The 14,546-nt window shown below is 31.5% G+C and overlaps 2 protein-coding genes across 5 annotated transcripts; one reads left to right on the top strand and one right to left on the bottom strand.

Moving 5' to 3' along the window:
- Window positions 1-1,695: 1,695 nt before the first annotated feature.
- Window positions 1,696-6,152, top strand: LOC123903973 (glutathione hydrolase 1-like). 2 transcript variants are annotated; one of them, XM_045953664.1, is made up of 7 exons: window positions 1,696-1,822; window positions 2,042-2,376; window positions 3,226-3,741; window positions 4,004-4,239; window positions 4,491-4,758; window positions 5,006-5,143; window positions 5,446-6,152. In XM_045953664.1, the coding sequence occupies exons 2-7, from the start codon at window positions 2,044-2,046 to the stop codon at window positions 5,686-5,688; spliced, it is 1,734 nt and encodes a 577-aa protein (XP_045809620.1). In that variant the 5' UTR covers window positions 1,696-1,822; window positions 2,042-2,043; the 3' UTR covers window positions 5,689-6,152. The 2 variants fall into 2 exon arrangements, with proteins under 2 accessions (XP_045809620.1, XP_045809618.1); XM_045953662.1 differs by lacking the exon at window positions 1,696-1,822 and having other exon boundaries at window positions 2,032-2,376.
- On the bottom strand, window positions 6,121-9,220 carry LOC123903975 (transcription factor TGA1-like). Of its 3 annotated transcripts, none has more exons than XM_045953667.1 (9): window positions 8,840-9,220; window positions 8,097-8,317; window positions 7,924-7,998; window positions 7,716-7,775; window positions 7,544-7,621; window positions 7,367-7,430; window positions 6,993-7,255; window positions 6,679-6,906; window positions 6,121-6,592 (listed from the first exon to the last, which is right to left on the bottom strand). In XM_045953667.1, exons 2-9 carry the CDS (start codon window positions 8,256-8,258, stop codon window positions 6,440-6,442), a joined length of 1,083 nt encoding a protein of 360 aa, XP_045809623.1. In that variant the 5' UTR covers window positions 8,259-8,317; window positions 8,840-9,220; the 3' UTR covers window positions 6,121-6,439. The 3 variants fall into 3 exon arrangements, with proteins under 3 accessions (XP_045809623.1, XP_045809622.1, XP_045809621.1); XM_045953666.1 differs by having other exon boundaries at window positions 6,993-7,264; window positions 8,826-9,219; XM_045953665.1 differs by having other exon boundaries at window positions 6,993-7,264; window positions 8,840-9,219.
- Between the last annotated feature and the right edge of the window lie 5,326 nt (window positions 9,221-14,546).

The following is a 14,546-nucleotide window of genomic DNA, read 5'->3' as shown; positions in this document are numbered from 1 at the left end:
GGTTGAAAAATAGAAAGATGAGCTCATGTGTTTCATCACTAAGATCCAACAAGTGTTTCATGTACACTTCTAGTAATGGTAACGAAATTGACAATTATTAATGCTCGTAAGTCACTTTTAAAACGGTATCCAAATTTTATGATAAGTTTTGTAAGAAGATTAGCATATTTTGTCGTTCATATTTTAGCAAGAGCGTTAAAATTGTATGCTAGTTATTAAGTGTTTGAGTCTACACCATTTTATAGTTTACCTATTATGTTATACGGGACGGGAGTATGATATTGATTTTGGAAGTGGATTACATACTGAAACTGCGTTAATGCACTTATCATTATGAACTGTCTGATTAACAATGAACGGTGGAGATCAAAAATGTATATTTTTTTTTTCTGCTTTCACCACCAGTTGAATTTGGTTCGGGGGTCAATTCTGACATCAAGTTGTTCCAGCCCCCTCCCGATCGTAGTTGCGGGGCATCGAACCACGGTCCTCTTTACCAAGTTCAGCGTTAATCACCACTAAACCAACTGAAAATTGGTATAGATAAAAAATGTATTCAAACTAACTATATGGTCGCTTTTGAACGCTGAGAGGACTACTTAGGAATTTTTACCTCTTCATGGACAGAGATGTTTTGGACCAGAAAAAGGGCAGAGTTTTTGTCCTCTCATCTCATGTTGTCAAATGCACCAAAGGGCATGTGTTTTTTTGGTACAAATTAACTACTAGTAATTATTAAGGGCATACCCAGTATTAGTTATTATTAATTAATGTATTAATGTATGCCATATTTGAAAATAACTGTTTCACTTGTATTTTGAGTTAGCGTATTTTCAGTGGCATCTATAAAATCAATCATTGAAAATTTAAACAAATACAAATATTTTTCTTATGATATGCAAATTTTTAGTTCACTGAAGAGATGAATTACTCACTATTTTTCTAAATTAATAATACGGCCATCTCAACATAAATGCATCCTTAAACATTTTCACATGTATTAAAAAAAATAGAGATTCTCTCTGTTTCGAACATTACGATTACTAAAATTTTGATGTATAAATATTCAAATACTAATATCAACAATTTTTAAAAAATGTGCATTTATATCATTCATTTAATGTGTTTATTTAGTGCATGCTGCTATTAATATATCTTTTTGTGCATTTATAAGGAACACTTTGGAGAAAAAAAAATTGGTCTTTTTATAAGAAACTTTGACCAATTTTCAAACGTTTTAAATGTTCAATTTCACTTATGCCCTTATTTATTATGAGAAAGAATTTAAAAATAAGTAAATTAGTTGAATAAAGAGTAATTAAATAATGGTATACATGGAATAAATTTAAATTTATAAGAGTGTTAAATGAAAATAAATATGTTAAATATGCTTCCTTGGTTGTTTAATTTTTTCAAAGTGTTCCTTATAAAAATGACCGAATGGAGTATAAAATTTGTCTTTGGACGAAGTGATGAACATTTCATGAAACTCATACACACAATATGAGTCCCAGATTTAAAACTTAGTGAAGATGTTAGGCCTAATAATATCAGTATTGTAAGTTAATTTAGACTTTAAAAACGATAATAAAATCCTCTCTCCACTCTAAAATATAAGTAAAAATGAGTAAAAAAAACCTTTTGTTAAAAATTTGGACACTATATAGTTTTAAAATACACTTTACAATTAAAGACATGGAAAGTATTAGTATAAATGTCTTTGTGTTCCCACACATTCCATTCTGGCGTCCTAAGTCCTAACTCCTTGGCTTGGCCTGCAATCACAGCTTACACTCTGTCTCGCCCTTCTCTATCAACACAGGTCTGCAATCTTACTAATTTCATTTTTTATATCTAATACATGTTCATCTATTCTTTATTGCCATAATTTGATCATATTATTATTGTTATCATACTATTTTTCTTTAAAATTGTACTATTCTATGATTACTATTTTCACTAATGAACCTGAAATTCATAATTCATATGATTTCTATACATATTGTGATGATGATGCCTTGATATATCAATATGGTTGCAGCTATGTTACTAAGGCATACCATTGCATGCCTCCTCTTTGTTTCCAATTTGGTCTATGCTTCAAGCCTTAATCACACAAAAACAAGAAATGAAGTAATCATTGCTCATCATGGAGCTGTTGCGACAGATGATCGTCGATGCTCTAAGATTGGAATGGAAGTTATCCGTGAAGGAGGACATGCAGTGGATGCAGCTGTGGCTGCTGCTCTTTGTTTGGGGGTAGTTAGTCCAGCTTCAAGTGGTCTTGGTGGTGGTGCCTTTATGGTTCTAAGTTTAGCTAATGGGGTAGCAAAGGCCTTTGATATGAGAGAAACTGCTCCTCTTCTTGCTTCCAAGGTACCTAATTTCAATCATAGACTATAATTATTCCTAATTTTCATATAGTTTTCATTTATTTGTATTGTATTGTATTGTATGGCGTAGCAAGGTTTTAAATAGAGGTCGCGGATTGTCATGTTAGGATATTTGGTACAACCTTGATTGCAGTTGCGTTGTTGTCTCTGATACATAAAAACACTTGATATTGTAGTCTAGATTGCGGTTGCAAACATTTTTGAAAAAACAACGCGGTGTAGAGAAATTAAAAGAACAAGGGTTCACGTATAATATTATAAATTGGACCATAGTATTTAAACACAAGTTGTACTATGTAAACTCTAAGCTTTCAGGGATAATATGAAGTTTGGAGTCTCGGAGACATAAGCACAATTGGCAGAACTCCGTCATCACACATCATGTGTTCTCTGTTACTTTTTGTATCTGATTTCTTTTGAACCAGCCCTCAAAGTTGCTTCACGCAAAATGACCAAACATGAGAAGGCATGCTCTAACAATCAATATACTTTTATACCATTTGCATTTGACACTTTTGGCTTCCTAGCACCAGAGGTTGTGGACCTTCTGAAAAGAATTCAAAGGGTTATGCATAGCAATGTCGTATCCCCTAAGTCTATGAATGTAGTTTTTCGAAGGATTATACAGAAAGGTTTAGCGGCGCAACATGTTGCCCGTCTACCTTTCGTTCATGTGTAATTATCTTGAATATATTTATATTTATTGTTCTAGATTGGTTTTCATTTCAGACCTAATTTTATCTTTTCATTCATTTTAGAACAAAATTCAATGCTATGGCGTAAATTGTTGAAATCACTCTTCTTTGTCATATAATGCATCCACTTTTTTCAGGATATGTATGGTGGCAACACTACTTTGAAGGCAACAGGTGGCCTCTCAGTAGGAGTTCCAGGAGAACTTGCAGGTCTTCACAAAGCATGGAAACGATATGGAAAGCTTCCATGGGAAAGACTTGTAAAACCAGGTGAGATTCTTGCCTTTAGAGGGTTTAAAATATCACCATACCTTCATATGCAGATGGAATCAACAGAGTCAGATATATTGCATGACAATGGTCTTAGTAGTGTATTTGCACCTCATGGAAAACTCTTGAAGGTAGGTGAAATATGTTACAATAAGAAACTAGCAGAGACTCTCAGAGAAATTTCAAAGTTTGGCCCACAAGCTTTCTATGGTGGAAAAATTGGCATTAATTTTGTTAAAGATGTTCAAAATGCTGGAGGGATATTGACCTTGAAAGATCTCAAAAGATACACTGTTAAACAAAAGGAACCTATATCTATAGATTTTCTTGGATTAAAGATCCTTGGTATGCCTCCTCCTTCAGGTGGCCCTCCAATGATGCTGGTAAGTCTATATGTGGCGTTCTTTTTTATGTAATGAGTTACTTTTTTCCTAAATACAAAAATAGACGGAGACGCTGTCACGTGGTACAATGTGGATAAGCGAACTGTGTTTTATTAATAGTATATATCATAGTTATATCATGTTTTAAAAATCAAACTGGAGATCGAGCCAGTGGAACTTTTGTATCATGGTTCAATCGATTCAACCAAAGTTGAATCGGATGACAAATAAGGGCTTAACCAATCTCATCCTTATGTTACAGCTGTTGAACATTCTAGCACAATATGAGCTTCCTTCAGGGCTTTCTGGTACACTTGGGATCCATAGAGAAATCGAGGCATTGAAACATGTATTTGCTGTGAGAATGAATCTTGGAGATCCTGATTTTGTAAACATCACTGCAGTTCTTTCAGATATGCTTTCTACTAAGTTTGCTAAAGTGTTGAAAAAAGACATCAATGATAATATGACTTATAATTCAAGTCATTATGGTGGCAAGTAAGTTTCTGCATTCACTTAATTAACTACAAATTAGTTACAATAACCTATGAAGTATGGATACAGACACGGACACTGACACGTCGACACCGATAATAATTTGAGATAATGACATAATTCAATGTAATCATATGTGTCGGTGTTGGACACCGACGCATGTCCGACACTGAGACACACATAATCCGATGAGTGTCCGTGCTTCATAGACAATAATCATATATAGCAATTTAATTGCAGCAAATTTCATATAGGTGGAATCAGATAAATGATCATGGTACAAGTCATTTAAGCATAATAGATTTTGAGAGAAATGCTGTTTCCATGACTACAACAGTAAATGGATATTTTGGTGCAAAGATTCTTTCATCAAGTACAGGAATAGTATTGAACAATGAGATGAATGATTTTTCCATGCCTATAAAAAATGTTTCAAAGGATGTTCCACCACCTGCTCCTGCCAATTTCATCGTGCCGGGGAAAAGACCATTATCATCCATGTCACCAACTATTGCCCTCAAGGTTCTACCACATTATAAAATAATAGATGAATTTAATTCTTATACACTGATAGTATAAAGACTAAACAGTTCTTATGTTGTAAGTCAATCATAATCGTTCGATCATTAAAAAAGTTTGACTTTTTTCATAACGAACTTAAAAGTCATACAAATGATCGTTTGTGATTAGTTGACTGTAAAAAACTTATTCTCATAATTGATTATGAAATTCTATTGTCATTTGTTGAAGGTATTTTGTGTTATTGCAGAATGGTGAAGTGAAAGCAGTGGTAGGTGCAAGTGGAGGGGCTATGATTATTGCAGCAACTTCAGAAGTTCTTTTGAATCACTTTGTCAAAGGATTGGATCCCTTTTCTTCTGTAACTGCTCCAAGGTTCTATCATCAGGTATATGATCTTACATTTATTCTGCTTGCATTTAGTTTTGAGTCTGCTTTCGTAAATTTTGATTCAGAGCTATGATATAACTGATGTATCTGGTCCATACTATGAACCAGATACATCGGTTATTCAATGAACCTGGAAAAAGAATTTTTGCTTATATATGAGACCAGAGGGAGTATTAATTGTACCACAGATGTAATAAATGACAACATTATAACCTAGGAAAACTCAAAATGTTATCTACTACTGATAGTTTCTCCTTGGACATTGATGAGAAATTAACTCTATATTGTTGAGCTGTGCAGCTGATACCTAATGTGGTATATTATGAGAATTGGACAACTGTGAATGGTGACCACTTTGAACTTTCTGCTGATATAAGGGCAGCACTTAGAAGTAAGGGCCATGTCCTTCAGGGACTTGCTGGTGGGACAATATGTCAGTTTATAGTTTCAGACACTTATGAACATTCTGGAAGAAATAAAGGTAGTGGAAAGCTTGTGGCAGTGAGTGATCCAAGAAAGGGTGGTTTTCCTGCAGGCTTTTGATTGAGACAGTTCATTGACATTGTAATCTTATATCCCATTTACAACAAGTTTCATTTTTCATATACTCCCTCTCGTCCTTATTATAAGAAAAAATTTGTTTTTTAGATTCATGGAATATTTTATGTATCTATACCATATTATAAACTAGATACATCAAACATTCTATGAATCTAGAAAATAATATTTTTCTTATAATAAGGACCGGAGGGAGTATACTATAGTCCCACTAGCTGTATTTTAAGAATAGGAATAAATGTGGCCTCGGTACATTGAATAGAAACTCGTTTCGTAAGTACAATTCAGGTGGTAGCTGCAAGGACGTTGATTTATACAGGCTTAGGTTTGAACCTGAGTCTAGTCACTAGGCTATTTGACAAACAAAAAAAAACTCAAGCATATGTCAATGTAATGTAAAATGGAAAGTAAACTATGTCCGCAATGAGAGACTATTTATTTTTCAAAAACACAACTCTTATAGTTATAATATTATATGCATTTTACAAGACCAACTTTCACACAGAATTGCATATTCTAAACCAAAATTATAATTTATTTACATACTCCTATGTTGCATAAAATGAGCAGTCATATTCACATCTTCTCCATAACACAAGACTGCAGGAAAAATTTGAGCAGCCTAAACCACACATTGTACATGGTTTTGACGCTTGCGGTCAATGAAAATGACCATACTCATCATATATCACGTTTCGTATTACAAAGTTTACATGATTGTAGTCTTGTTACAAGACTAAGCAGGTTCACGGGGTCGATTAGACCATAGTGAGCTTAAAGCCCTTAGGCGTTGGAAATATTCTCCTAAAGCAAGTAAGCATCGAGCTGACTGACGGATTGTAAGTATTCGCGACATTTGCTGCAAGGTTTCCTGCCGAAGATGGTCAGCCTGTTGTACACGAGTCACAATTAAATTTGTAGGAAAGTTTTATTAAATTGAGAAGTAAAAGCTATCAAGAAAGCTTGGTACAATACCTGATTCACAAAGCACACAAGAGCTTCTAACTTCTCCATTGCAGTGGCCATCTGCGGAATATACGTTCCTTCAATGAATTGTCCAGCTGCTACACTATCAGCGAGTGTTTGCCGGAGTTTTTCCATGCCTTGTGAAAGAGCATCTTCTGCTTGTTGACATGATTGTCCGAGGTTATCAATATCCAATCGTTGCTGCTCTGTCAAGGGTTCAATCATTGGACCAAGAATCTGCAATTAAATAAAGTTATAGACTTCCCACACACATTACAAATTTTTCATGCCATAGTTGAAATCACATTATGAACCATCATCACCTTGAGAAGCTCAGAGGGACGAAAACCACCGATCCACAAGAAAAACCGTTCAGCTGTTGTTTTCCACATGCCGGACATAACATAAAATACATCGGCTTTTGCAGCCGCAGACTTCATCCGATAGATTTCAGCATAGTGATTCATCATACCATCAACCAGAATCCTGAGCTCTATGTCACTAATATGCGAGTTTAAAGCACTTCTCATTTCCGAGATTTGCCTGTTTTGCTCATCAACCCAATGTCCATACTCCATCTCAAAGGCTGCAATTCCTACATATTAGGGTGTCCTTAGAACGCAATGCAAATGCTAATTGGAAAAAATTAAATGCAATACAAAAATATATAGCAATAGTAGCATTAACACAAACCAACCTGAATTCATAGGTCCTGCAAAACACATATTATTCGAATCCAATCCACCATTCATATACATTCCCTGCATTTTGTTACCTCAATGTTAATGGAGATAGGAAAAAGAAAAGATTCCGGTAGCATAGCATGATCCGAAAGAGTAACTACACGTAAAATAATAACTCATCTTCCCCGTACCTGCTGTCTTACGCGTTCAAGCTCTTGCTCCAACTGCACCAACTTCAAACGACTTGATTCTAACTGCTGCACATAAGCCTGTAATGCAATGTCAGAAATGACTTGATCAGTATATCTACACTAAAAATTACTCGTCCGACATATTCATCGATGTGTAAACAAACATTCAAACCTTTTTCCTCAGACGGCTCTTACGAGCAGCCTCTCGATTTTGTGCAAGCCGTCTTTGTATCTGCATAATTAATAATATCAGAAATTTTTTCCACCATATACAGACATAAAAAGAGTACGATTACAGGTACGATATCCGAAATTAGGAAGCATCGTATCTGTTAATGACTTAATGTGCACTAAATACCGATTTTTCATGGTCGTCTTACCTTATCAATAGGTCTACTAGCTTCTTGATCATACTTATTAGATGTTCCGAGTATACCATGAGAAGCATCTTCTGACTAAGCAATACACAACATGAACGCAATTTGGTTAATAATCCGAATAAGCATTCGCGCATTTACCAACAAAACAAAACACAAGTTCTGTAAACATTTACCTGACTACTATCAAACTTCAAGTCCACCTCATCAATTAACGGTATGGATGCGCTTAAATTTCCGTTACTTTTGAAACCTTCTCCCCACATATTAATCTGGTGAATAGGATCATACACACTCATCCTTCTCGAGGAAACAAACTGCGCGGATGGTGAATTCATACTCGATAGACTTATCCGCGCGCCAATTAAATCACCCTTCAATACACCTCTATAGCAAACTGCAGTTAAGGGATAAGAAAAATGCATCAAAAAAGTAATAATAATAATTTCAATCTCAAAAAACCAGAAAATAAAAGGACAAAATAGGCATCATTTTTCTATTAACTAACTCATTCCTTAATTAACACCTACGCAATAAATTAGACTCTAGAGTACAATTTTTTTCATCAAATTAAGAAACAAAGCAATAGACCAAATTTAGTACACAAATAGGAAAACAAAACCAAATCCTTAATAGAAACCTTTTTTTCTTTCTTCATTCTTTGACAACAAAAGTTGTAACAAATAGAAACCTTGTACACATGAAAGACAAAAAACAAAAGTATCTATCTATTTATCTATCTATTGATGTCATCATAACTATATGGTTTTGCCAATTATTACTACTACAACAAAACTTAATATATTTCCTCTAATTAGAATTATTAATCATTTTTTCATAAAATTCATAAAATAAAATATAAAAAAACTAAAATGGAAGTTTGAAAGAAAAAAATAGAACCAAACCTTTAGAAAGCTACCTTGAGAAATAAGCAGAAGCTATAGCTATATTTTTTTTTTTGTTCCCTCTTAAATCTTGTTGGTAATATGTTGATGATGACTGATACACCAAAATTGCAGAACTAATGAGTGTTGTTCCATTTTGAGAGAGAAACTCATAGTTCAATTTGTATTATAGTAAGTATATGATAAAATATAAGAATATATTTATAAAATGGAAATGAAATGAAAGGTAGTGTCTTATAGTATACTATATTATATTAATGAATATAATAATATAAAAAGAGGGAATGGGGAAGAGTGTTTTGTTATTGGAAAATGGAGAGTGGTGGTTGTAATTGGATTTTTGTGCTTGGTTGTGTTGAGCTACAGAGAGTCAAATATAGTATTTTCATTTCATTTCATTCTTTTTTTTTACACAATAAGATATATATGTATATGTATATTATGTATGTATGATTGGTACTAAATGAATGTCTTAGTCATGGTCATGTTTCCACTACTACCACTAATGTGCGCACCAGGTAGACCACAAACTATGTGTTTCACTATTCCACCCCTTACCACAAAGGAACATTTAATTTAACTCTGTTTTTCATTCTTATTGTTTCATTATTTATGGCAATGACTTTGTTTTCACACTTATTATAAGGAAAATATTGTATTAAATTCTTAAATTATTATATTGTATGTAGTCAAGCAACAAGACTATTTTTGTTTCATTTTTTTGGTCAAATGTCAAATGAAAACTATTACAACATAAATGAAAGATTCTTGTTTCGAATATGTTCTAGACTGGACTAAAGTCTAACGTGTCTTGTTCGGTCCAATGAGCATGCTGGTCTAAGGCGACGTATTCATGTCCAACGGTTGCAACAAATAATCTTTCTATAACAGTCGACATCAGAATGATTGGCCTTAAACGAAACTGCGAACAATGGATAACCGCAAACAATGTTTAGCATAACAACATGAATATTGTTAGTTGAAGTATCTTACAAAACAACAATAAGCTATGTTAGTCCGAATGAAACTGAATTTGAAACTCTTAAATAAGATCTTAAGAATTATTCAATGAACCTAAAAAAAAAATTTTGCTTATATTTAACATCAGATCGAGTACTTCGAAGAAGAAATCTTGCTAATATCTTTTTTTTATATATTTACAATAGAGTTGACGATTGAACCCAACACCTCATACATACTACTCAAATTTCTTACCAATATACCAAGTGGCTTTATGCTAACATATTTTATAAAATTAGATAAATGTGCTTGATAGTACAAGTTTAATAAAAATGGCTTCTAGTTAAAATTCAAATCATAAAAATATTGCACTAAAATCCTTTTAGAAAACTTTGTGAGGTAGGCATATGATATATTTGCCCAAAAATATCAACTACGTATGGGATCACTACTCTTTGTGAGACTAATATTGGAAAGTCAATAAATTACGAATTAAATTCACACTACTACTAGTAGTAGTAGTACATGATTGGTTAATCAAAGAGCTAGATTTGATAATCATTTCAATAATTTAATCATTCTTTTTTTTTTGGGTAAATGATCATTTACCCCCCTGCAAAATAAGGAAATTTTCGTTTACCCCCCTGCACAGATTTTTTTTCTGTTTACCCCCTTGCAAAAAATAGATTCTCTCATTTCGCCCCCTGGGTGTACAGCAGGACAAGTGACTGTGCAAATTTGCTGACGTGGCTTGTACACATGGAAAAAAATCATTTATATTTATTTTTAAATTCCACGTCAGATAATATTTTTTTCAAAAAAAAAATTAAAAAAATTTTTTCCTACAAAATTTAAAAAATGAATTTTGTTTTTTTTTTCTTTCAAAATTTTAAAAAAAATTTCCCAGAAATAACTTTTTTTTTCGTACAAAATTATTGAGTATTTTTTTCCTAAAATAAAATAAAAAACGAATTTTCTTATTTTACTCCAAAAATAAAGATTTATTTTCAAATCTTTTTGAATTAAAAAAAACAGAATCTTCGCCGTAATCGTTTGCTTCCACCGTCATGATTGTATTTGTCGTCGTCTTCTTCAATCGCCGAAATCATCTTCTACATCATTATATTGTCTTCTGCTTCTTTATAATTTTCTAGTTTTAGGGCAAATGGTTTTGATAGAAGAGGAAAACACCAATAAAACTTGTTTTTCTATTTTATATTTTTTTTGAAAATCTTTTTCTATTTTTTTTAATTCAAAGAGAATAACAAAAAATAAAGTTTTGTTTTTAAAAAATAAAGATTATGTTTTTTTTAATTCAAAAAGTTTGAAAATAAATCTTTAAAATTTTTATTTCGGGAATAAACTTTATTTCGGAGTAAATCTTTATTTTGGGAGAAAAATAAGAAAATTCATTTTTTTTTTAATTTTGGGAGGAAATTTTTTTTTGTTGGAAAGTTTTTTAAAATCATTTGTATGAAAAAAAAATTAATTTTTTTTGTAGGAATTTTTTAAAAAAATTTTGGGCAAAAAAAACAGATTTTTTTTTATTTTGTAGGAAAAAAATTATTATTTTTTTTTAAAAAAATATTATCTGACGTAGAATTTAAAAAATAAATATAAATAATTTTTTCCACATGTACAAGCCACGTCAACAGGTTTGCATAGTCACTTGTCCTGCTGTACACCCAGGGGGCGAAATGAGGGAATATATTTTTTGCAAGGGGGTAAACAGAAAAAAAATCTGTGCAGGGGGGTAAATGAAAATTTGCTTATTTTGCAGGGGGGTAAATGATCATTTACCCTTTTTTTTTTTTGAAACAATAATTTAATCATGTCTTGGTTTGCATTACTTATACAAATAGCCTAACGTTTGGCTGTTATCGCGTGTTGCTTTTCACGGCATTGTTGCAAAATGTCATTATATGAATTTTTAAATGATTGATTAGTAACAATTTGGTAAAAAAAAAAAAAAAAAGTACATAATAATACTAATAATTAGTACTAAATTAGTAGTATTACGGGATGTGAAAGTGTTCTTAAAAAGAAAGTATTATTTTTTAATTATTAAAATGAGTTAGTACTTTGCGTATATTGTTACGATAAGTAGTGGCAGTTCTTTACGTCTCTTGTGTAGATATCTTGGTTGGATTGGGATAGGGAATTGGAATAATGAAGAAAAGATTACTAAAAGCAGATTATGGTATATAAGCTAGTAGTGATTCGGTGCATCCAACTTCAGTACTCTTTTAACTATTAGTATTATAATTTATAAAAGCATTTCTGCCTAACAAATCAAAGCATTTCCATAGGAAAAAAAAAATCAAATAACTAAGTAAATGTCTAAATAGATTGTTCTCGTAAGCTTAAGTTACATGATAGGAACATCGCATTATATATAGGAGCTGGGTACAACTTCTGAACACTCTATTTTTTTTTAAGGTGAAATTTTTAGTCATTAAACTATTTTTTTTTTTTTTTACGAAAGTCATTAAACTACTTTAACAAATAAAATCTAACTAGATTAATTTATTTGTATGCAAATTGATCGGTTGTAATATTTATTTCGGGTAAATTTTTTTACAAGAAACTCTATCTTTTTTTTCTTATGAAGATGAAGATATTTTCGTGTCTTTGAACTCATATATAAAATTAACTAGTATAACTGACCCGTGCAATTGCACGGTTAATTTTCATTGAAAAATATTAAAATATTAATAATAATATTTTGTGATTTATTAATTAACAAAATTTATTTGATATATTCAATGTAATTTATCTAAATATGAAAAATGATACAGATTTTAGAGATTTTAAAGGGGAAGGGCGGAATGGTCTGACGAAGAGTGAAACTCATCCACTCTCTATTTCCGATCAACGTGTTATTTTCTCTCTTGTAGCCATCTCCACTGGTCTTTACTACAATGCAAGGATCTCATGAACATAACAAATTGAATAAATAAATTCTATATTATTTTTCAGATGAAGATCAACCTCCCCGTGACCATATTTTTAAATGATTCTCTTGTTTAGAAAATAAAATTGAGAAGAGTGTTAATAACATTTTCTTAATATATTCTATATATAGTGGTGAGACATGAGTGTCACTCACTTAAAGAGCGAACTGAGTAATTGAAAGTGTTAAAAAAAATAGTGTTTCTGGCCTTCTTTATTCATAAACATGTTCATGGTTTTTTTGTCAAGCAACAGATGTGGAAACTTTGTACTATATAATAGTAAACACTACAAATAATGTGGATCTACACATATTTTTTTGAACATCAAAAGAAAGAATTCTATAAATTGCAGAAAAAAGCACTAAATTATTTCTTTCTTTTTCTGTTTTCACAGCCAGTTTAATTTGATTCGGGGTTAATTCTGGTATCAAGTGATTTATTTGATTGATATACAACATATGAATATTCAAATGCATTTTGACATGTATTAACATCTAATGTATTACAATAATTACTATAATACAGTTAAGCATATTCCATATTTTTATTGCACTAATATTATATGAAATTTGAATTTTAATAGGATGATCTTATTCATAGAAAGTTTAAATATGGTCAATGCATAAATAAGTCATTATATTGAATTGAATAAATATAATTGTTAAAAAGTTATTAGAGTAAAGACATAATTTCTTCTTATATAAAAAAAAAGACACAATTCCTTCAATAAAGGATCCAATTTAGTCATCATGAAAAAGTTAAACCATCTTTTTAGTCTATATCAAGGTTTTAAATTGTGGTTGCGGTCATGGATGTGGTTGCGGTTGTTGCGAATGCGGTCATTACGGTCGCTACAACGCGCAATGCGGCTATTGCGGCGTGAAATCATTTTGACATTTCACAAGCTATATAAAATGAAACTACTATGTAACTATATTATTTATTCATCATTGCATAGTCTTAGTTTATTCCATAAACACTAATTTGAATGTGCTTAAAATACACGGTTGAGAGATGGTTAAAAGTAAGATTTTTCATTAGATTTGACACAAATTATGATTTAAAGGTCATAAATTTTATTTTTTTGTGAGAAAATTTGAACCAACATCGTCGAAAATGTCTGATGCGGCTTCTGATGCGGTTACGATGCGGCTGTACACGTGAATATTGTGTTGTAATTTTTGTCTCTAACATGCAAAGATCACAAATATTTGCAAGGATCATGAATCTGCAATATACAATGAAAACAATTATAATCAACAAAAAAAATTACAATCAACAAAACAAAATTATTTATATTAAGGACATATGCATTGTAAATAGTCTAATCTGCGTAGAAAATAAATTCATAAATAAGTGCTCAATAAATTCATAAATAAGTGCTCATAGTATTTTATTGGTCATAGAGATGTATAAAAACAGTAGTACAAAAATAAGCCAACAATGAAGCAGATGAAAATGAAATATACTACTCACACAAAATAGACGAATAGAGAAAGAGAGTACCTTTAAATGTTAGCTGGAAAAAAAAAAGTGTACAAAAATGGTTAGAGTAGAACAATATAAACGTGAAAATAAGTAAGTGAACAGAAAAAAAAAGTGTGCTATACCTTTTAAAAAAAATGGAAGAAAAACAAAATGTGATAAATAATGGTGAAAACTATACCTATATATTGATCCCAGGCACTAAAACGTTTTTGCTGTTAAATGATATTAATCATGATTAGAATTTTCTTTTTATAAGTCAATGAGGATTTTCTCAAAATAAAAAAACTTAATTAATGTCAATAAAGAGCATAATTACTAT

Source organism: Trifolium pratense, linkage group LG2 (genome assembly GCF_020283565.1).
Source record: "Trifolium pratense cultivar HEN17-A07 linkage group LG2, ARS_RC_1.1, whole genome shotgun sequence".
NCBI classification, from domain to species: domain Eukaryota; kingdom Viridiplantae; phylum Streptophyta; class Magnoliopsida; order Fabales; family Fabaceae; genus Trifolium; species Trifolium pratense.
This window is presented reverse-complemented; position numbering and strand designations above follow the sequence as displayed.

Coding starts and splice junctions, on each gene's coding strand:
- LOC123903975 (XM_045953666.1), bottom strand. CDS start 8,258: ATGAATTCACCATCCGCGCAGTTTGTTTCCTCGAGAAGGATGAGTGTG. Junction 7,999..8,096: donor TGAAGTTTGATAGTAGTCAG/GTAAATGTTTAC, acceptor TGTATTGCTTAG/TCAGAAGATGCTTCTCATGG. Junction 7,431..7,543: donor TTGAACGCGTAAGACAGCAG/GTACGGGGAAGA, acceptor AACAAAATGCAG/GGAATGTATATGAATGGTGG.
- LOC123903973 (XM_045953662.1), top strand. CDS start 2,032: ATGGTTGCAGCTATGTTACTAAGGCATACCATTGCATGCCTCCTCTTT. Junction 2,377..3,225: donor CTCCTCTTCTTGCTTCCAAG/GTACCTAATTTC, acceptor CACTTTTTTCAG/GATATGTATGGTGGCAACAC. Junction 5,144..5,445: donor CTCCAAGGTTCTATCATCAG/GTATATGATCTT, acceptor TGAGCTGTGCAG/CTGATACCTAATGTGGTATA.